The sequence below is a fragment of the Alligator mississippiensis genome, chromosome 14 (genome assembly GCF_030867095.1).
Source record: "Alligator mississippiensis isolate rAllMis1 chromosome 14, rAllMis1, whole genome shotgun sequence".
Taxonomy (NCBI): Eukaryota; Metazoa; Chordata; order Crocodylia; family Alligatoridae; genus Alligator; species Alligator mississippiensis.
In genome coordinates this window covers 38,828,845-38,852,018 of record NC_081837.1, presented here as the reverse complement: position 1 = coordinate 38,852,018, position 23,174 = coordinate 38,828,845, and the positions used below count along the sequence as shown (strand labels likewise).

At 44.3% G+C, this 23,174-nt stretch overlaps 2 protein-coding genes and 1 pseudogene across 2 annotated transcripts; all 3 read left to right on the top strand.

Moving 5' to 3' along the window:
• The first annotated feature begins 4,504 nt into the window (after positions 1-4,504).
• Positions 4,505-6,987, top strand: LOC106738430 (pepsin B-like; annotated as a pseudogene).
• An 858-nt stretch (positions 6,988-7,845) lies between these two features.
• LOC102562220 (pepsin B) lies at positions 7,846-13,370 on the top strand. Its single transcript, XM_006278774.4, has 9 exons — positions 7,846-7,977; positions 8,242-8,395; positions 8,942-9,059; positions 9,788-9,906; positions 10,963-11,162; positions 11,322-11,444; positions 11,921-12,065; positions 12,597-12,695; positions 13,004-13,370. Exons 1-9 carry the CDS (start codon positions 7,922-7,924, stop codon positions 13,154-13,156), a joined length of 1,167 nt encoding a protein of 388 aa, XP_006278836.1. The 5' UTR covers positions 7,846-7,921; the 3' UTR covers positions 13,157-13,370.
• A 3,653-nt stretch (positions 13,371-17,023) lies between these two features.
• LOC102564094 (pepsin B) lies at positions 17,024-22,914 on the top strand. Its single transcript, XM_059717297.1, has 9 exons — positions 17,024-17,079; positions 17,638-17,791; positions 18,870-18,987; positions 19,411-19,529; positions 20,466-20,665; positions 20,921-21,043; positions 21,656-21,804; positions 22,184-22,275; positions 22,580-22,914. The coding sequence occupies exons 1-9, from the start codon at positions 17,024-17,026 to the stop codon at positions 22,739-22,741; spliced, it is 1,173 nt and encodes a 390-aa protein (XP_059573280.1). The 3' UTR covers positions 22,742-22,914.
• Positions 22,915-23,174: the final 260 nt, after the last annotated feature.

Sequence of the window (23,174 nt, the reverse complement as noted above, 5' to 3'; positions counted from 1 at the left end):
AGGAGCTCAGCATTCAGAAGCTCCTGCTGGGAACAGGGAGAATCCCTCTTGTGTGCTTAGTGGAAACCACATTTCAATAAATTGAAATCTTCTGCAAAATAGCACGACCTTTCCAGGCCCCTGAGAGATTACAGCATGAAGCACGGTTCATTCTTTGCCTACAGCATATTGTCACTTTCTGCAGTATTCACTGGGGCTCAAATACTGCCCGGACAAGTGCCATACTGGTACCTTTATGCTATGAAATAGAAAATCCTGTAAATTGCAAAGTAACCGTTCCTGCCAGAAATGCATTTTACCGTGTGTGGGTCCACAGGATGAGGCCTAAAACTCATATTCCATGTCACTCTCAATAGATTAGGGAATTGCTCTGATCACTCTGTTTTTGTTAAACATTACATTGCATTAGCAACGAATGGTTTGGCTGAATTTGAGGCTTTACCATGCTAGGTGCTGTACAGACACAAAGTGGACAGTCTCTACTCCACATAAATTGAGGAGGGAAATAGAGGTGCAGTGATTTGTCCAAGGTTATGGGCAGAGGATAGAATAGGGCTTGGGTCCGCTGAATCCTAGCCCAGTGCCTAATCCATTGGACCACACCATCTCCATCTCAGATATCCTAACAGTTGTGCAGCATAGTCTGTTCCAGTTTGCTGCCATCGTCCACCCCAGAAGAAGCTGCATTTCAGAGGCACTGACTGTAAGCACTATACAAAGATTACTGGCGCTCCCTCTACAAATGTGAGGTTTCCAATCTATTGTTCTTCACATCATTCTGTCTGTATGAAGGAAGTCCAGACCCCAAGGGCTACGGATTTGCACACAAAGTCGGCACAAAAAAGCCTAAAGTTGGAATTAATCATTTTTAATGATTCACATGCTCTGCCAGTCTTTCTGAAGCTCTCAGCCACACCAAACAAATAGCCCCTTGCTTAAAAAAGAAGTGGTTATAACACGTTTTGAGCTATACATTATTGGTTTAAAACTGTAATACAGGAGATTTAGGATTGACATCAGAAAAGAGCGCTCATTGTGAGGACAGCTAAACACTGGACTAGATTAAAGCAGCTGCTGAACCTCCATTACTGGAAGATTTTTGAAGCAGGGTAGATGTCTCTCTCTCAGGAATGGTTTGGTTAGAGTTAAAATGCCTTGAGGCAGGCCACAGACGTGAAGACCTCCTGGGTCTTTCTGGCCTATAGTCTGTGATGTTATAATTGTCCCTCTGCTAATGCTTTCCCCTCTAGATGCTTTTAGAAGCACCAAGGAGGTCTGCAACTTCACCTAAGTCATCCCGTGTCATCCTGCTATGAAACTGCAGACACAGCAGCCCCAGTACCCAGCTCTATTTTAAATCTGATTCCTTCCACTTGTAATGGAGCGCACATAACACTTCAGTTATTGGTTCCTAAATTATACAGTCAGATACTGTTGTCATCTACGTATTAATTATCTGAAATCTTCCATATTACTCTAATGATCCAGTGACTGTGTGTTTTGCACTGCTCTGTATACTTACCCCTATGTCAGTTCCTATAGGGTCTGTCCTGGAACCAAACACCTTTTCTATTGTAAGAGTTTCCCACAACAACACCACAAAGTTGGTTAGCCTCCACAATGTGTTTTCAGCTTGACGCACAATTCCTCTGATGCTTTTGCAGCTCTCTGGCCTTTTCAGTAGCAGTTTCCATTAAAACAGCAAGTCTAAGTGCACATGTTAGGGTCAAATCTCCCTAAGTCAGTAACTGGTTTGGGGGTCGTTTTATGTTGCACCTGCTGCACTGATGTCCATTAATGCATCGTTTCAACTTTCTCCCAAATAATCTTTTGTCAGTTCCCTTCAGCCCCCTATTCAATAACAGTTTCATTTTCTTTTTGATTCCATCTGCAAATACTCAAATTGTGTAGTGCCCCATGATCTCAATGAATATTTTGTTTGCTGGTTTAACGGCAGATGTTCAATTGTGCAAAAGGATAAAGGTTTGGATACTCAGAAACTGTGCTACTTTTTCTCATTCCTGATACTCCATGCAGGTGCCTAAGTCCTTAACAAAGGAGCTATCCATTTTCTCCAAGCAGACATTAGACAGAAGTGCAGCTCCCCGCTGTAACTCATGGCACTTTGCGGGACATGCTATAGGCACAGATAGAAGAGCAGCTCCTCGTTGTAACTCATGGCACTTTGCAAAAAGTGCCATGAGTTACAGCAATCCTCCAAACCCAATAGATGTTCACTGGTGGGTCCTGGAAGTTGGGAGATCGAGCTGCTGTTTAGAGTGGATGTGAGCCTGCAGCTGCTCTGTCCTAGCAATGCCCCTCTCCCTTCCCAGATCTTGGCAATGTTTGCAGAATGGGTGGGAGGGAAGAGAGTGGAGGGACCTCGTTCTGGAGATTGCCCAGTCGGTGCTGGACGGTGGGGTGGGTGGATTGGAGCCCCTCCACCTTGGGGTGGGGGGAGTCCAATCCACCCACCCCACCCTCCAGAGCTAGCTGAAAAAACCCAAACCAAACTCCCTCCTCTCCCTCCCTGCCCCCCATTTTGAAGACAGCACTAGGAGTGGGCCTGAGCTGTATTAACTCAGCCTTGCTTCTGGCGCACACAGACAGAAGTTACTGAGGATGCTTTGTTTGAAAGCATCTTCATCTGAACCCTCATGCAATGTTCTCATAGGATTGGGCCCTTTTAAAGTGCTCTGCAACCATGCACTTGTTTGTTCATGGCTATAGAGTGCTTTCAGGGGCCAGATCAGGCAAAAAATGTCAATTCTGTCTGATCCTTGTTCTCCTCGCTTTCCCAGCCTTGCAGGTAAAAGATTTCGTTTTGCTTTCTCTTGGCCCCTGTAGTCCTGTATTCCTGGGTAAAGATCCACATTTGTTGCCAATTGCTGTGTCATTGTCCCCTCCAAAGTTTTAATGTTTTATAATGACCTCATGGAGATAGTTGAGTTAGAAATCTTTATGCAGGTGGCTGATGATCTCGTGGGGTCCCTCTAGCCCTTAATGTCTATGAAATCGATGAAATAATTGCATTTACTAATGAGATCCAATTTGTGAGGCATTCCTTCATGCATATGCCGCTGTTCTAGCATGCTTCTAGGGTTATGGCAATAGATAGGAAATAACTGATAGAAAATGTATTGTTTCACTGTTTTTACTGGCAAATGTTTAAGTGTGAACAATGGATATTTCCTCCCCAAAAAATCCAATTTCTCTGAAAAATTCAAAAAATGAACCAAAATTGCCTTTAAAACAACCTTCTTTTTACACTTTCAGTTGCTCAATGACTGTTTAAGCAATATTGATGCAAATTATCTATATATACACAGCAATTATTTGAAGAGAGGGAAATAATTTCCTGGCTAATTCCAGACTAATTACTCCACATTTATATGGGGAGAAATGACAACAGAACTCAGTCAGTAGCATGCTATGTAGCTCAGTCTCATCATTAAAATGCTTTTTGGTTACCCCACATTGAAGCTGGTGGAGATAACAACTTCCTTTCATTTAGGATAACTAGAGCTCTGTTACTTTTTACTCTATTGAATAGATATCTTCCAAGATAAGTCCCATGGACTAGGAACTAGCCCTGCTACCTAAAGTGTATTTCTACTGTAGTTGTCCGATACATTCAGAGAGGATGGATGTGAGTTTGTGTGCTCAATCAGCCAGAAACAAGCAGAATAAATACAGGGCGTGTGGCCCTGAGGAAAAAAAAAATCAAGAACAAGAGGGACAGAGAGAGCTTTTGGGGCTAAGGGCTGGCAAGAAAGTGGCTGGGAACTCTGAGCAAAGAAAACGTCCCCGGCTATTTGATTTCTGCTGTGTTCAGAGAAACAGCCTGTTGCTACCCTTGCTGTAACACATTGCAACAAAGAAACCCGAGCAGGAAGTTCTCCTTCAAACTATTAACAGCCCAGAGGATGACATTGGGCTAACACTTCAGGTCAGAAAGGGTTTAGTGTGTCAAACATTTCCACTGGTTATAAAAAAACAAGTTATTCATTTGTTCTTGGAAAGAATTCACCAGTCCGAGGAAAGTAGATAATACCTTGGCATACTGATGGTTTGATAACAGCTTTCTTTGCTGTGAGCAGAAATGTCCTATTTATCAGATCTTTAATAGTATGATTTTGTTATCAAGGGTACTAATGGCTTTATAATCTTGGCCCCAAACAAAGGGGAAAAGCTTCCTGTTCCTGTAAAGTTGTGTGTGTGTGTATTTGTATCCATGAGAGGGAGACAGAGAGAGATCTATATAGATCTCTCTCTTTCTAGACACACACATACAAAATGAATGGAATAATAAGCATATGGAAAATTATAAATATATGGAAAATGTTGACACTGAGTGTGCACAGTGATATGGAAATGTGGTGTTAGAAGGTAGTGGAGCTGGAGGCTGTTCCCTGGGTGTAAAAGTAGGGAGTGCAGATCACAGCCTTGCTGCAGTGACCCATGTGCTCTGGACAGGCGTCTGGAGGAGGAGAAACCAAGCACCATGAAGTGGCTCATCCTGACCCTGGTTTGCCTCCGGCTCTCAGAGGGGCTGGTGAGGTGAGTATCCCGGTGCGGTGACGAACAGAGTAACACTCCTGCATTCAGCTCGGCTATGTCCTTACGGTCCTTAAAATATCCCACTGAGTAGGAGTTTTGGAAATGCATGTACAGAAAAATGAATGCTGCTTTGCTTTGGGGGAAAACCCAGCTGAGCAGTAAGAAGCACATTGAGATCAAAGAACAGGATCACAGCAGGGTGCAGATATGCTTGAAGGGTGTTCAGTTTCTGAGCTGATTTCTGGAGTTTTTTCTTTCTTCCTGTGTAGAGTCCCTCTGAAGAGAGGCAGATCCATGAAAGAGGTGATGAAGGAGAAGGGAGTCTTGGAAGATTTTCTGAAGCACCATAAATATGATCCAGGCAGCAAGTACCATGTCAATGAATACAATGTTGCTTATGAACCAACAACCAACTACCTGGATGTGAGTCTTAAAACTGCTTCTCTCTTTCTATTTCTTCCTCGTTTGTCTCTCTAGGACCTCTTTCTTCCTCTCAGTATGGCCACAAGTCAATAGGCAGTAGTGATTCCTTTTCACAGCCCTTGGAAATCTCTGTTTTGGAAGAGTTGGGATGCTGTGCTTTGAAGGCAAACTGCCTTTGAAGAATCTAAAGGAACGTACTAAGCAAGCAAGCTCACCTCTGAATTTTACACTATTATCTGTGGCTCTACTGCTCCCCCCCTTTATAATTCACAAAAGTCTTTATGCTCTCTGGAGAGGTAACATGTTACTCCAATGAAAGTCTTTTAGGATTCAAGATCCACTGTTCTGCTCCTGGTTTTGCAGTTGAATTTATAGTGACCTGAATAAATTTGCTTTTCCTATCCCTCCTTCGGACGCCCCATGTTGCAACCAAAAACAGTACTATGGCAGTGACTTCATTCCTTGTAAACCTGAATTTCTTAATGACCATTTACAAGTAGACAGTGTTGAGAAGGGGGAATTGTTATTTTTGTTGGTTAATAGCGCATTGGTATCCACCTCCTGTCTTCTGCATCTTCCTACTTTGGAGAGATCAGCATTGGCACTCCACTCCAAAAGTTCCTGGTTCTCTTTGACAGTGGTTCCTCCAACCTGTGGGTGCCATCTACCTACTGCCAAGTCAGGCCTGTTGTGAATAGGGCTCAGCTGCTATGTATTCAGTAGATGCATGTCCTAGGTACGTTCTTGCTCAGTTAGGTAGTCAACCTGTGATTAACACATAAGAAACCCTACCCCCTCGCACTCTTCTTGGGTGCCATTCTCTTGTATCTGCTTTCCCTCTTCTGGTTCAGCCAGTCATCCACCTTTTCCAACAATGGACACACCTTCACTCTCTCTTATGGGAGCGGTGACCTGACTGTGGTGCTGGGTTATGACACGGTGGCAGTAAGTGAAATTGCCACCGTGTGATCTTGCATTGTCCGTTGTGCTGTGTCTTTGGACTCATCTGAGCATATTGGGGTTGGGCCACAAGGGGTTATTGCTACTAACTTGTCTAGCATGCAACTTTCTTTCTCAATTTTTGACAGATTCCTCTAATTTTACTAGATGGGGCTTGGAGACATGTATCTGAGGGAACTTTGAGTTGAATCCACCCAACTTTACTCCTTTGACACGAGTCCTGAATAAATTCTCTGTGTTTGAGTTTCATGTTGGAGCCATTGTTACTGTGGGCCGTAAAGAAAGGATTGTGTGCATGAGATATTTGCAGTGATATAAAAATGTCTGTGCTGTGAGCGAGTTAGCAAAAATTCTGCGTAGATGCTTATATTTCAGGTTAGGAGATCTCATTCGGATATCTGATGTTGAGTGGTACCAGATGGCACATCTGGTGAAGTTCAGCGGAAGTATAGCTACGCCATACCAAGAAGAGAATCTATCCAGGGGGTTGCACCAGTTCAACTAAATCACTTGAAAAAGTATTTACGTTAAACAACACAACTCTCCAGTGGAGTTGAGGCTTAAGTTGGCCTGGGCCTGGATTCTGGTGTGGAAAAGCCAGTACTAATCATTCTTGCCGTTCCTACTCGTGAATTCCATGATTATAATAGTTTTTTATTGTTTTGTTTTCAATCAAGATGATGTTCTGGGTTTTCTCCTCTGAGACAGCCTGTGCTCAAGACTCCTGCCACTGACTGCATTAAACTGCCTGTAGAGGAGTTAGAGTGGTACTTAACCTTGGGATGGGCTTTATCTGTACATTGGAACATCACTCATCTGTAACGATGTCACAGTCTTTAGGTTTCATTGATGCTTTGTGTACAATTCCAGGTCAGAGCAAATGTTTTCTTCCCCTCCAGATCCAGAATATTGTGGTCACAAACCAGGAGTTTGGTCTGAGTGAGGATGAGCCCACCAGGCCTTTCTACTATGCGAATTTTGATGGGATATTTGGACTGGCCTTATCCTTCCCTGGCGGTCGGAGGAGGGACAACAGAGAGTTAGGATTTCTCTGTGGATCCCATGCTGTCTTCTGCCTACTGAATAGTCTGACATCCTCTATTCCCTTCTTGAGCTGTTGTTCAAAAGAAAGTCATAGGAAAAGCCAGAGGAGGAGTTAGCTGTGGAACCAAAGGTCCATTCTTCTTTAATGAGAGGAAGGAGCAGATTGGATGGCAATGGTGCAGCTATATGCTGGAGGGGGAAGAAAGAAGTACATAATACACACTTGGAAAAGAACAAGAAGCCAAGGAGACATCAGAACAGGCATAGGGAGCACAGTCCTGAAACAAAGCCTGGAGAGAGGAGGTTTCTTGGGTTAAGTGCTGGTTGCAAGGGGGCTGGGAATTGTGAGGGAAGAAATTGTCTCCGGCTGTTTGACACCTGCTCTGTTCAGAGAAACAAGACTTCTGACATTCTTTATAATGAAGAAATTGTCTCCTGCCTTTGTTTTCTCCTTGAAACTGTACCAGCCCACTAGATGAGAAAGTTTGGCTACCAGTTAGGTTCAGAAAGGCATCAGAGTATTATAAATTTCCATTAATCACAATGAGCATTGTATTCCTTTGCTTTTGGAAAGAACGGAAGGGCACAGATAACACCCCCGTGCACTGGCAATTATGATAACAATTCTCTTTGTTACGAGCAGTAATCTCCTTCTTATGAGATCTTAACTGTACGATCACATTATCTAAAGGCTCTAATGGCTTTATAATCTCAGCATCTGACAAAGGGGACAAAATTCTTACATTTATAAAGAAGTATTTGAAAAATGTTGCTGTTGTTTGAACGTGGTGATATGAGAAACTGGGCGTCAGCAGATAACCATTGGGTGAGTGGCATTCTCTGGGTATAAAAGTAAGGAACTCCAGATGGGAATCATCTGCCCAGCTTTGCCGCAGCGAACACCAGCCGATTGTTGTTGGAGAAGCCGAGCACCATGAAGTGGCTCATCCTGGCTCTGGTTTGCCTCCAGCTCTCCGAGGGGCTGGTGAGGTGAGTATCCCGGTGCAGTGCAGCGTATGCCAGTTCCTACCAGGTGTTAGCCACACAGGGCAGCACTCCTGCATTCAGCTTAGCCATATCCTTCGGGTTTTTTAAGGGCTCTGATAACTCTAGGCATTTATGCCATTGCACTTGCATCTTTGTTTTGGGTGGAAACACGCTGAGCAGGGTGCAGAGAGGAACAAAATGAGACCCGCTTGAAGGATGTTCAGTTTCCTGGCTGATGTCTGGAGCTCTTCTCTTCCTCCTGTGCAGAGTCCCTTTGAGGAAAGGCAAGTCCATGCGACAGGCAATGAAGGAGAAGGGAGTGCTGGAGGATTTTCTGAAGCACCATAAATACGATCCAGGCAGGAAGTACCACTTGAATGAACTCAACGTTGCTCATGAGCCAATGACCAACTACCTGAACGTGAGTATTGTTTTTCTTCTCAGCTACGTACTTGTATGTCTTCTTCGTGTTACAATGCCCATGCCTTCCTCTCTCCTTACAGTCCTAGTGCCTAGTCAACTGAATGCTGTGAACCCTCTTCTCAAACCTTGCAAATGTATATCGATATCTGTTCTGAAATGGGACAGACCAACTGTCATATTGGAATCAAACGGGTCCTCGAGGTTGCTAGCATTACCCGACGAACACGGGACTGGGGGTCGATACGTGTTTACTCCCAGAACGGGTGTTAAGGTTACACTTATAACGTAATTGGGAAATCAGGACTCTGGCCCTGGCTCTCCTGATGACTTGATTGGAGCATATAAGCAAATAGCTGCTCCTCTTCATGCTTTAGATGTTCGAGAGACCCAATGAAATAATGGCATACTCCTTACTTTGCCCTTGTGAAGTAACTACTTGGTGACTTTTTGGCATCCTTATACGGCAGGAGCTAGAAAATAGGATGTACAATTGATTAACAGCACATCCAAATCCATCCCTGCACCTGTCTCTTCTCTTCTGCAGTCCTTCTACTTCGGAGAGATTAGCATTGGGACTCCCCCCCAGACCTTTTTGGTTGTCTTCGACACCGGCTCCTCTAACCTGTGGGTGCCATCTACCTACTGCCAGGACAAGGCCTGTAGTGAGTACTTCTCTGCTGTTAAGACCCGAGTGGGGCCATGTCTAAGGGTGGGGATTGTTCCTGAGAAAGAGACAAGTTCTGATTCAGCTGGGGAAAACCCGAGCTACCAAACCCAACCCAACCCAACCCAACCCAACCCAACCCCTCTCAAACTTTTCTTGGGTGAGAGTCTTTCTCCTGTATCGGCTTGTCCCTATTCATATGAATACGGTCCTGGTCACTTTTTTTCTCATCAGAAAGGTACTATAGTATCCTAATGAAGCTGTCCAAAATCTCTACAGCTGTCATCAGTGCCACTGCAGTGTACAACACCACAGTGTGTGCTCGAAAACTATAAAGCAGTCACCCTGCAAGATGACAAATTGTACAAATGGGCAATTCCTGTGCAGATCTTCAGCTTGCATTAATCGCCATATAGCCCTTTTGTCTCATATAAAGCTACCCTGTAATACCTACTTACGTGCTGTGGCGATAGGTGTGAAAAATTGATAGATAGATACGCCTTCAAAGCTAGCATTTGTGGTTATGTGGCCTTATCATCAGTGTGTGCCATATAAAGATAAGTCCCACACTAACTCTTAGACCTGTTCTTTAAATCTCTGGTGAATCAACTGTTTAAAAAGTGTGAGCATATGGAGAATTAGTGACTAGGCAGGTGGAAGTACCTCCAAGCATACTGCAGCCCACATGGAAGTGACCCTGGGGTTGTGATTTTCTTTTTCATCTAGCCAATCACGCAAAGTTCAACCCTAATGCGTCATCCACCTATTCCAGCATTGGAGAGTCTTACACCCTGTGCTACGGCGTCGGTGACTTGTATGTTCTGCTGGGGTACGATACAGTGACGGTAAGTCAAGTAGGTATGGCTCTGTTCTCCCATCAGCGTTTGTGCTCTGCAATTGTTCGGCCACGCTCAGATGAAGAACTTCAGGAAGTTGTCAGTAAAGTCTCTACGACCCTGCAGCTGCCTGCAGCTTGGAAATAAATTTGCGATGCATCACTCCAGAAGGAAGGGGTGGTGTTTACAGACGTTTTGTTGAGGTTCCTTTTAGGAGAGGCATGCAGCCAAGGTTTTAATCTGTTGACGTCAGTGTTGTTGCATCTGTGATGAATTAAGCCTGGCGTTTTTTTAATTTTATATTGCTGTTTCAGCCTTGGCTATTACAGGACATAGTAAGTAATGGTATCCAGGGAAACTTCCTCAAGTGAGTGAGAAGTAAACCTGCTTCGTTAAATTGACACAAACCACTATGTAGATACACTGCTGATTTATGAATGGCCTATTTTGTTAAACTTTTAAATTGATCAGGTAAATAAGAATGGCTTATGTTGGTAAGATAAATTGAGATAAACTCATTCTTACACTGAAATAAAGTGTGTATTCAGGACTTTTGATCTGTTTTAATATGGTAAATGGGTTTAAAACTGATTTAAGTTCTATTAGTGTAATTTACTTAGACATCCTCTGAGTTAACCAGGGCATGAGCCATTCAGAGTAATGCTAGCTATTCCCATAATTCCCAGGCACAAATTCTGTGATTATGTCTTTTTTTTTCTTCCGTGTTTAATTAATATGAATGTAATGAATTTTCTCTGATAGAGACAATCTCTTAACTTACTCCCAGTCCAAATCAAGCATGATCATTTCCTTAAAGAAGCATCAGACCGCACCTGAGCTTTCATAATGTGCTTTATATAAATATTTGATTCCATGTTCATAATTTTGTGTAAACTTCCAGCTAAAATCAACATTTTCAAGAGCAGGTTAGACAGACGCTGGACTTGGGATGGTGTAGTACTGGTTGGGAATGATCCTGCCTTGGGCAGGGAGATGGATGAGATGGCTCATGAGGGCCCTTCTGGCCCTGCTTTCTTATGATCCTATGACCTTTTCCCCCAACAGGTCCAGAATATCATTGTCAGAAATCAGGAGTTTGGCCTGAGTGTGGATGAGCCCACTGATCCCTTCTACTATTCCAATTATGATGGGGTTTTGGGAATGGCTTATCCAGGTGTAGCGATACCGGGCTTCAAAACGCTAATGCAGAACATGGTGCAGCAGGACCAGCTGTCTGAACCCATCTTCAGTTTCTATTTCTCCCGGTAAGATCTCTCCCCCTTCTTGTATGGCTCTTTACATTTTACTATTCTCAGATATGTCCCTTGCTCACTCTGTCTGTCTGTCTATTTTTTAACACCACCATTCTCATAGGGATTTAATTGCTAACTATACCTGATCTCTGAAATGATCTGTGTTTCCAGCAACCCAACCTACCAGTATGGAGGGGAAGTCATCTTAGGAGGAATTGACTCTCAGCTGTTCACTGGGCAGATCACGTGGGCCCCTGTCATTGAGGAGGTCTACTGGAAGATCGCTCTTGATGAGTAAGCTTTGTTTGCACCATTCACGTATCAACATGCTGGGCCTGAGCTTGCATGCCTTGTAGAGAACCTCTCCAGCTGCGGTTCTTGCAGTCGGGTGCCCTGGGCCCGATCAGCCTTTCTGTGCAGGAGACTGAACAAGTGATGGATAAGGCAAAGCCCTCTTCTAGATCAGACTGGAGTGGTTGGTACTTATGGGCACTTGAGCACTTGTTTAAGTTAGGTGCATGCACTTGAGCACTTATTTAAGTTAGTATTTTGCTGAATAGAGATGGGTTTCAGTAAGTGCTGAGAGTTAAGCCTCTGCTTATGGACTCTGCTGACCCAGGGCCAACGAAAGGCTGTGTTTTATTAGAGGTCCCTGAACACCAGAGGTCCAGGTATCACAAGGCTTCTGCTCTTCGCTTGGCCTGCAGCTGAGGTGGCTCTCTTTGCTGTTAGATATGAGCATTGAAGCCTCTTGTGTTTGCCTCCTTTAGATTCTCCATTGGAAAGAATAACACCAGCTGGTGCAGCCAGGGCTGCCATGCCATTGTGGACACGGGGACATTTCTGCTCACCATCCCTTACCAGTACCTGGAGGACTTCCTGAATGCTGTGGGAGCTCAGGAGAGCTATGGCTATGTATGTCCAGTTAGTGCCATGCGCAGCTGCTGGGGCTGTGTGTGGGATTTTGCAATATCTGGGGAAAAGAATCCAGGTCATACAAAGATGATCCTGCTGGGCTTGGTGCGGTCAGACCTTGGTTTCCAGAAGAGCTCAGTGTGGAGACCTAAAGGACTCGCTTCATTTGGGGAACACAGTCTTTCCTAGCTTAAATTCAGGGAAACAGGCAGTGATTTCCTTTTTCCTGGTATCAGTCCTAAGTGGGACAGTGGTGCCCGTCATTAGATTGGGGTAAATCAGCAGAGAGGGGCTGGCCCACTATCAAATATGCATGGGAGACGTAGAAGGGCTGGAGAGTCTTGCTGCTTCCCACGGGCGAGGCTGACATAGCTGCTGCTCGTCTAGGAGCAGGTCACTGCAGAGTGGTGCCCACCCTCCACTGGATGGCAAGGGTTGGTGCCTTGTTGCGGCCTCTTTGTGTTGGCATGAGAGCGGCCTGTCCTCTAGGTTGCTGGTATCTAAACCACATCTTGCTCCTTTCTCCCACAGTACGTGGTTGACTGCAGCAGCATCCAGAATATGCCCACGCTCACCTTCGTCATCAATGGGGTCAAGTTCCCACTGCCACCCTCCGTCTACGTCTTCAACGTACGTATGGCTTACGAGCACAACCAGCTTTTATCTTACTGAGACAATGTCACCTGCCCGGGTGGCCCACGAAGCACGGGAGTTTCTGTGCACATGCAGAGACTCCCCGTGACATGGCAGCTCCGTTTAGCAGTCACTTCTGACAGCACTGCCAGTGCTGGTGTCTTTACATTTCTAGCATGGGAATTCATGGGGCCTGATCTCCTCTCAATGCTCTCGCTGATTCCATCGAGCGTCCACGTTGCACCTTTGATTCCTGTTCACACCACAGCCCTGAAGTGCTCTTTATTTCTTTTTCCCTCTTACAGGACAATGGCTCTTGCTCTGTCGCTGTGGAGGAGACTTACGTGGCTTCCGAGAGTGGGCATCCGCTCTGGATCCTGGGTGATGTTTTCCTGAGACAATACTACTCTGTTTTTGACATGGCCAACAACAGAGTGGGCTTCGCCCTCTCGAACTAGACAAACCTGGTGATCAACTGAACTGGACAACGTCATTCACTTGCCTAGCTACTGCCTGTTTTCTCCTGAACACTGTGATGGAATCGCTAGATCATAGCCCCCTTCATGCACCTTAGATGCCCCCTTCATGCACCCTACCATCCCTTTGGCATGTGCTCAATAATGAGGGCACTCTGTTTCTGTTCTTACAAATAAAGTGCTGTCAGTCATATTGTCTCTTGCCTCCTTTGGAGTTTGTTGAGTGAAGATTGAACACAGTTCATTGTGGGTCTCAGCCCCTTTCGCACCCATCAGCTGTCAATTGGGAATGAAGCAGTTAATTAACCTCCTTTTTATACTCTTCTGGTCATATTTTTAAAACATCTTAGTGTTCAGCAGTTCCCATTGAGAGCAATGGGGAATCCCACCCATGTTCCTTGACTTTTAGAATAGTTGAACCCTCTGTAAAGTGGAACAACCTTTTCCCACAGAGCTTTAATGGAGACACCAGACTTATCTGTCTGGAGAGAGGGGTGGGTTGGAGGCTTCATCTACTGATATGGGGGATATGCATCGGCTTTCTAGGCAGCTCCATCCTTTCTGGCTGCGTACCCTCCTGCTTCGTGGCATCTTATTCTGCCAGCTATTGCTGACTGGCTATTTCTTTATTAACCTGTTCTTAACTGCTATGAAATGTGGAGATTATATGCTACCTCCCATTTCCCCATGCAGCTACTAGTGCCATTTCTTAACTCTTGAGACTAGACACTGCATTTCTCTCTCAGTTTGAGTATAGTTCGATCCTGCTGAGATGAGACCTCAAATCCAAGGCCTTAGTCCTTTCAGTGAGATCTCCCACCACACGTGCAATGAATACCGCCTAGTCCATATGGGGAAGCATCAAAAACTATCCTTAGAGGCAGAGCTGCATTGCTGTGAGTAAGGTTCCCTTCGTGTCATATAAGCATATGATATTTCTGCTCATTGAACAGCAATTCATTTAGGGGAGGAGATGTTGAAAGAGAGCGGGGTAAGGACCTCTGGCAACTAGTGACCATCACCTCAAACTATGCAGTTTTGGGCCCTCCACTACAGAAGAAATGTGGAAAAAAACTAGGGAGAGTCCAGGAGAGGGCAACAAAAGTGGTTTGGGGGCTGGGGCACATGATTTGTGAGGAGAGGCTGAGGGAACTGGGTTCATTTAGTCTAGAGAACTGAAGACGGAGGGGGGATTTGATAGCAATTTCAACTACCTGCAGTGGGGTTCAAAAGAGGATGGCACTGGACTGTCCTCAGCGGTGGCAGATGACAGAACAAGGAGCAACGGGCTCAAGTTGCAGCAAGGGAAATTTAGTTTAGATATTGGGATAACCTTTTTTCACTAGGAGGGTAGTAAAATACCGAAATAGCCTACTCAGAGAGGTTTGGGAATCTCCATCCTTGGAGGTTTTTAAGACCTGTCTAGACAAAGCTTTGGCTGGGATGATCTAGTTGGGGATGGTCCTCCTTTGAGCAGCTGGACAAGATGTGACCTCCCAAGGTCCCTCCCAACCCTCATTTTCTATGATTCCATGATTCTGTGAAACGAATGTCATTGTGACACGTTTTGTGGCTGTGGCACCTGAAGAATGTGATCTTTCGTTTGTGGTTTATACACAATGTCTTTGTCAAAGGTGTGGACCCCAAATGGATGTGCTTCAAAGACCGAGTTACATTTTGCCTTGTTCATGCTAAGCCCGTATGCAGGCCATCTTGCCAGGACCTTTGGAGCTGCTTTTCATCCTCGGTCCCATGCTCCAGATATGAGCTGGAGTGTGTGCCACCGAGTGCCAGGAATGCTCTGTAGTACATGCTCCATTGCTTGCTGACAAATAGCAGGGGCACAGGCTATTCCAAAGACTAGCTTGTTATAATGGAAACCCTTTGTGCTGGCTAATGGTGAGGACTTGTTGTCACTGCCTTTAATATCCATTTGTAGATAGGTTGGGGTTGGATTGATCTTGGACTAATGCTTATTATCATTATGCAGTGAAGCAAATGCAACTTGTATTCTGGGCAACGGATACTGGCCCCCATGCAATATTGAGTTGCTGGTAGCCTTGAAATCACCACCATTATGAACCACTATTGGTAGTAGACAGTTTCTAATTAATCGTGGATAGAATTCAAGAGCCTTGAAATGGTTGAAGTTGTATCTCTACCTCTCTCTGTATCAAAGATATCGGAAGACATTTGTAAACTTCAGGGATTTCTCCCTCTTCAAGCACAATTTTGCTTTTCATTTGTCTTAAATTCTGATACCATTCATCAAAAAACATGGATTACCTTATCCAAAAGTTCAGTTAGTTTTTGTGTTGGGGTCATAGCTCATAAATTTCTGTGAACCCTGTTTAGCTGGATATATCTCAGGCACCCTTTTACAAGAAAAGCATGAGCTGCTTATGTTACGACAAAAAAGGCTTAGCATATGTTTTTACAGTTGTGTGTTACCACCACTGTGATAATCCTCAGGAGAGCAGGGATTTCCTTTGTCTATGTTTTCCAAAACACTATGGCTTTTTACAGTTTCACCTCTTTAAATAGAAATTATAGAGTCAGCAGACAATGTGTCAGCTTCAGCTAAAGAAAATGGAAGAACACTTTGTTTCTCACCTATTCAACTGAAAATTTGTAGAGATACTATAGTACCGTTGGCTTTAATTTTAGCAGCTTAATGTTCCAAATCTTCAGATTGGAATAGTGGAAAATGTGCATTTGTTGATGCAAATCCAAGAAACACAAGTGAAAATGAGCACTATTCGTTTTAAGTGAAACTGTTATTTCATAATATATTGCACTGGAATAATGTCCTGGCTATGCTCTTCCAGATTTACTCCAGTGGAAATGAAACCAGAAACCAGGCCAATGAAATGTTATACAACTTCACTGGCGGGTCTAACAACTCCCTTTCTTTTAAAAGACATTGTTAAAACTATTGACCTCTTGTACGGAGCACACATTTGTAGCTGTAGTGGTTTCCTCCCCCAACAAGCCAAGTACCAGGCTGGAGTAGAAGTCCCCCTTGAAACCCAGGGAGGGCTCCCCTCTGATCTGATGACCAGCTGTGGGTAGACGGATTGATTGGATTGGGGCAGAGGGAAATAACAAAGAGTTCAGAAATAATACTGAAAGGAAGAAAACCAAGGAAATGGTAGAGGGCATGGCCCTAAGAAGATGCTGAAAGAGAGCAGTTTTTTGGCTGAGTGCTGGCTAGAGAAGGGCTTGAAACCATGAGCAAAGAAGCTGTCTTCTTGCTTTTGATTCCTACTCCGTAGAGGAACAAGACATTGTACAGTGTTTCTAAATGAACAGCTTTGCATCAAAGAAATATCTGATTCCTGACATCAATTTCTCCTTCAAACCAAAATACCCCATTGACCCAGAATTTTGGCAAAATTTGGAGGTCAAGAAGGATAACAGTATCATAAATTTACATTCGTTTTGAAGACCAAGATATTCCTTTGTTTCTGGAAAGAGCAAACCAGTTTTCGAGAACAATGAATACCACCCCAGTGCAATGACATTTTGATAACACCTCTTTGTTGTACTCAGTCGTTCGCATCTTATCAGATGTTAGTAATTTGATTTCACTATCAGAAGCCCTAATGGCTTTTATAATCTCAGCGCCTGACAAAGGAAATGAACTTCTTAATACGCGTGAGGGAATGAAAACGACATTAAGTGGCTGACAGTGATATGGGAAACTGGGTGTCAGCAGATTATGGAGGAGAGGAGTGGCATTCGCTGGGTATAAAAGTAAGGAGTGCAGAAGGCAGCCTTCAGCCCAGCCTCACTACGGTAAAATTACTCATTCTGGGTGGGAGCTGGTTGCTGGAGAAGCCGAGCACCATGAAGTGGCTCATCCTGGCTCTGATTTGCCTCCAGCTCTCTGAGGGGCTGGTGAGGTGAGTATCTTGGTGCAGTGCAGCGTATACCAGTTCCTACCAGGTGTTAGCCAGACAGGGCAGCACTCCTGTATTCAGCTTAGCCATATCCTCCACTTTTTTTAAGGACTCTAATAACTCTAGGAGTTTATGCCTTTGCACATGCTTCTTTGCTTTGGGTAGAAACGTGCTGGGAGCATCTACACAAAACGCTTAGTGAGCATTGGCCTAATAGTGCACAGTAGCTTGGCACAGCAAAAACCGTGCTAATAGCTTACTGTGAAGTGTTATTAGGCTAATGTGCACTAAGCATCACTAAATAACTATTCGCTGGCTGTATTGTGCAGTGACTTTAGGGCCTGAGCTTTTAGTTAGTACTTTATTAAGGAAGTACTAAACTAAATGTGCAGTATCTAAGGCACATTAATGAATGTGTAGATGCGCCCATTGAGCAGTAAGAGGTTCCTGAGGTCAGGGAACACATTGCAGCGGGGTGCCGAGAGCAGGAACATGAGACCTGCTTGAAGGATGTTCAGTTTCCCAGCTGATGTCTGCAGCTTTTCCCTTCCTCCTGTGCAGAGTCCGTTTGAGGAAAGGCAAGTCCATGCGAGAGCTGATGAAGGACAAGGGAGTGCTGGAGGATTTTTTGAAGCAACATAAACATGACCGAGGCAGGAAGTACCACTTCAATGAATACAATATCGCCCATGAATCAATAGCCAACTACCTGGATGTGAGTAATAAATCTTCTTCCCTGCCTATCTGCTTCTCCAAGAATCCTAGCTCCTCATTCTGTGACCTTGTGAGGCCCCCACATATGCACTGCTTGTTTCTTCCTCCTTTTTGTGGTCAAATGTCAATCTAATGTTGTGATCCCCTAGGAAGCCTGATCTCTGGTTCGAGCTGGTTTTAATATTGTGCTTCTAGCCTAAGTACAGATGGCCAAAAAGTCCAAGGCTGAATAGAGCCCATCTTTGTAAGTTAGTCTAAGTTGCGTAGATTGCTTAGACTACGCAGACTAGAACCGATAAGCGAGTGAACAGACATTCATTTTTTATTCCAGAAATACATCCTCATGCCTGCAGTGTACCAGGCCAGAAGCTGGGGGGCACTAGAGACAGCCTCCCTGCTAGCCAACGCTAGCCTGCCCACCCTGTGAGGGGAGGTGCAGAGCATCCTGGGATGCTGGGGGACTGAGAGTTAACTTGAATCTGGAGGGGATCTGGGGCAGAAGTTTAATAAACCTGTTTAACCTAAATCAGTTAAGTCTGATACTACATTCAGCCAGGTTTATCTTAAATCAGTTTCAGTCATTTTGAAAGTGGTTTATGTGCACTGAACTTCTGTTGTGTTACAAATTTGAACTGGTTTCTGATCCCTTACCAGTTTATGTGCAACTTCTGTCCCTAGCCCTAGGGTTGGGTACATTTGAAAAGTCAAAAGGATCAAAATAAACCAACACTTCCTATTTTTAATGTTAGTCCCATCTGGGGGGGATGGGACAGAGCTTGAATTCTAATGCTTTTCCCCTCTTTTATTTCTCATGAGAGTTTGCTGAGTGTTATCTACTGTATATCACATGTCTTCTGCAAGAATAGGAGGTTCTTGGTTATAGCACAGGACAGAGGGTAAAGAATTCACCCTGGATTTGCCACACTTCTTTTCTCCTCCTCTGTGCATCTCTTTTCCATATGTAACTTTGAGACCTTCAGACAAAATGTGCTAGAGAAGATCATAATAGTATTTACAAATGATTAATGACTCATAAAAGAAATGCATCCACCTTTGCAGACATCTCTTCTCTTCCGCAGTCCTTCTACTTTGGGGAAATCACCATTGGGACCCCGCCCCAGACCTTCCTGGTTCTTTTTGACACTGGTTCCTCTAATCTGTGGGTACCATCTACCTACTGCCAGACACAGGCCTGTTGTGAGTATTCCTCTGCCACTGGAGTTTAGAGATATGTGTTCTGGATGTACTGTTCCTGAGAAGTATATTCGAGTGTTGTCCATTTCTTCATCTGATATGAATTGATAATGCTGCTTTGACGTCTGCAGAGCCACGCTGACTTGTAGTACATGAGGTTCTGGCTACAGGAGCTCAGGTAGTAACAGAGATATCATCCTCAGATAGAAAAGCTAGGCACTAAAACTGAATATATGAAGTCTTGTTGCTTATCTTTGCTACTCTGCCATTCATAGACTCCTGAGCTAGCTTGTAGACCTGATCTTTCACTCCATGGGAGGACACGTGTTGGGAAGTTTGTCCACAAGTGGAAAGGCCTGGGTCAAAATCACATTGCAGCCACACGAGAGAGTGACTCTGATGTTGTGAATCTGCTTTTTTGTACAGCCAATCATGCGAGGTTCAACCCTACCCAGTCTTCCACCTACTCTGCTATTGGAAATAACTACACCCTCCCGTATGGATTTGGTGAGGTGGACGTGACGTTAGGTTCTGACACAGTGACAGTAAGTGAAATTTGTGCCGCCCTATAATGCAGCATCACTGGGGGGACATGTTTTTGGAAGTATCTATCCCTCTATATTTGGGTTAAGAACATGAGAGTAACTGAAAGTACCTTGCTGTCTATGCTGCAGGTTGCTACATCTTATGGGTAGAATTTGACTTTGCCCTAAATTTACAGCAAAGGACTTGGAGACCTGGATCTAAAGGCATTTTATGAATCAAACTTATCTATGGATCAGTTCCATGAATTTCAGGGTTTCAACATCCATGAAGAAAATGGCTCTGGACATCTGATTTTTATGTTATTGGACAAGCCATAAACATCCTACGATGCAATGTGTGTTTCGGATATGAGAAACTTGACCCAGTTTAATTTAGGATATGAATTTATATGGATTTGGGTTAATTGATAGAAATCCTTCAGTGAGGACACTTGTTGATCTCAGAATAACTTGTTCTGGTAGTTCAAGTTGATCAGGGACAAAGTACTAACTGGCTTGCTTTCATTAAGTAAAACTAAAATAATCTGCTCTCAAACTGTGAGTTTCAGGGGTTTATACTGGCTTAAGGAGACTGGTTGAAAAACGAATTTAAATTAAACTAGTGCAACCTTCTCATGTAGACAAGTCTAAAATTAACCAGGGAGTTGGGTCAGATAGGAATCATGTGAGCTGATTATGTCATAAAATATTTTTCAAAACAGTGGCCTTGAAATTTCTTCTCTGATTGATATAATCTGTTCTCATCTGACTCACGCGCCAGGCATAGTACATTGAACTGCTTCAGGAAATATCAGGGCCCTGAGTGTCCTTTTGCTATGTGCTTAATCTGAATGTCTTAAGCATCACACATTCTCGATAGTAGCCGAGTCGCTTGATTTCATGATCACGATTTTGTGTCAAGTTCCAGGTTAAAGCAGTTATTTTCTTCCCTTCTAGATCCAAAACGTTGTGGTGACCAACCAGGTATTTGGTCTGACGGGATATGAGCCCACCAGCCCCTTTTACTACACTTATTTTGATGGGATTTTGGGAATGGCCTATCCTGACTTAGCAATACCAGGGTACTATTCACTTATGCAGAACCTGCTGCGGCAAGACCAGCTTACCCAGCCCATCTTCAGTTTCTATTTCTCCCGGTAAGCTCGCTGTCCCTGTGCCCCACTCTTTTTTGTGTATGTCTTTACAACTGAACAAACCCTCCTTCCCTTTCTTAAATGCACACATGCATCCCCTCCCCCAAAATGTGCCATTTATTCAATTTCTGCCTGTCAACCCAAACCCTGCCCATACATTTCTGTTAACCAACCCTACCAGCCCTTTTTTACACCTTCATCCTCACAGACTATTACATTGTGGAGTAACTGATATCTGCCTGATCTGTGTGTTTCCAGTAAACCAACTTATTATTATGGAGGAGAAGTCATCCTAGGAGGCGTTGACTCTCAGCTGTACTCAGGGGAGATTATGTGGGCACCTGTTATCCAAGAGGTCTACTGGAAGATCGCTATTGAGGAGTAAGTTTTATTCACAGCCTTCGTTGATCAACATGGTAGGCATGAGCTCTTCCTCCTTAATGTCTTGGGACATTATGTTTTTCTAGGTTTAATCTGGACCACCTTTATACAGGATGTCTGTAGTCCGAACTAAGATTGGCTCCACTCCGAACTGACTAATCCTCATTGAATGAGGATTTAAAATTAATGCAGATTAGGGCAGTGCAAATTAGGCAATTTAAACTGTATTAATTAACATGTATATACGACTCCTTAGGAACTTGTATTTGCAATGCAGATAAGCATTGCAAATATCAGTCCTGGCAAGGGAAACTCATTTGGGCTTTTGTGAGACAACAGAGGCTATCAGGTCAATGGTTGTCTGTTAACCCTTCATTCGAATTGAAGTTTGATTCAAACTGTGATGTGAATCAGTGAACGTGGTTTAGAAAATGGTAAGCATGTCTACAAATGGCCTTAGGGACCCTCTTCAACTGCAGTCCTGGGCGTAACAGCTCAACTGTAGGGGACTATCAGGAGTCTTGTGTTCTTGAGATGCACCTTACCCAAGTCAGCTTTCGTTGCTGGGAGATGCATGCAAACTAGTGAGGTCTCTTGTGCTTATCTCCTTAGATTCTCCATTGGACAGACCACTACCAGCTGGTGTAGCCAAGGCTGCCAGGGCATTGTGGACACTGGAACATTTCAGCTTACCGTCCCAGAGCAATACATAGGGGAGTTGCTGCAGGCCGTGGGTGTCCCGGAAAACAGCGATTATGTAGGTGCAACAGGTGCTTACAGAGCTTGTAAAGGCATGGGCAATGAATTTTGCAGTGCTTCATACAAGGAATCCAATACAAAACAAGATGATAATGTTGGGCTTTGGTGTGATCAGATAATGATTCCCAGATGAGCCACATGAGAGCTGGAGAGTGTAACGTGGCTACCTCCCCTATACTGGGCTGAAGAGCATGAGTGCAAGGCTGGTGAAACTGCTGCCCACTTGATGGCAGAGCACTGCAGACTGATGCCTACACTGCCCTGGATGGGAAGGGTTGATGCCTTCTACAGGCTGCTCTCCTGTGTTGGTGTATGAGCGTCCTTTGCTGTAGGTTGATGGAGGCTTCATAGCCTTTTATCTTTTTCTCCCACAGTGGGAAGTGGATTGCAATAATATCCAGAACATGCCCATCCTCACCTTCTCTGTGAATGGAAACCAGCTATCACTGCCACCCACAGTCTACGTCTTAAAAGTAAGTGTTGCTCTATTGGCACAGTCGGCTTTTATCTTCCCGAGGAAAGGAAACTTGTCCCTGTGGCCAGTGGCATCCCACCTGCACTGTTGCTCTCTGCTTGCTGTTTCTAGCAGCCCTCCAAACATGGGTGTGTTTGCACTGCTAAAACATTGACCTTGCTGGAGCCTGATCTGGTTCCCTCTAAGTTCAGTGCAAAGTTGTCGTTTTATTCTACAGAGCGTGTAAAATGAAGCATTGATAGCCTTCTGCCTATTCAAACAGCAGCACTGAAGCTGTCTTCACTTCTTTTCCCCTCTTATAGGACCAAGACATCTGCTATATTGGGGTGGAGACCACTTATGTGAATTCCCAGAACGGACAACCAATCTGGATCCTGGGTAATGTTTTCCTGAGACAATACTACTCTGTCTTTGATATAGCCAACAACAGAGTGGGCTTCGCCCTCTCGACCTCGACAAACTGATGGTCAGCTGAACTGGACAACTTCATTCACTTGCCTACCTGCATCCGGTTTTCTCCTGGACATGGATGGAATCACACTATGTTTATATGGCCAGATCATAGCCTTGCTCATACAGCTTAGATAAAGCCCGATTGCCCCCCCTTTGGCACGCGCACAATAATCAGGGCCCTGCATGTCTACTCTTACAAATAAATTGCTATGAGTGAAATTGTCTTCTCTTTTCATTGGAGTTAGGTGAGTGAAGGTTTAATACAGATAATTGTGAGCGTCACAAGGCCCTGTCACACACTGAGTGGTAATTGAGTATAGAGCAGTGAGTTAAACTCTCCTACACGTTTATGGCTGGGGTTTCTAATGGGCCTGGACCTCAGCATCTGGCATTAAGAGCAGTGAAAAACCCCACTCCTGTGAAACACTGAATTTTGAAATAGTT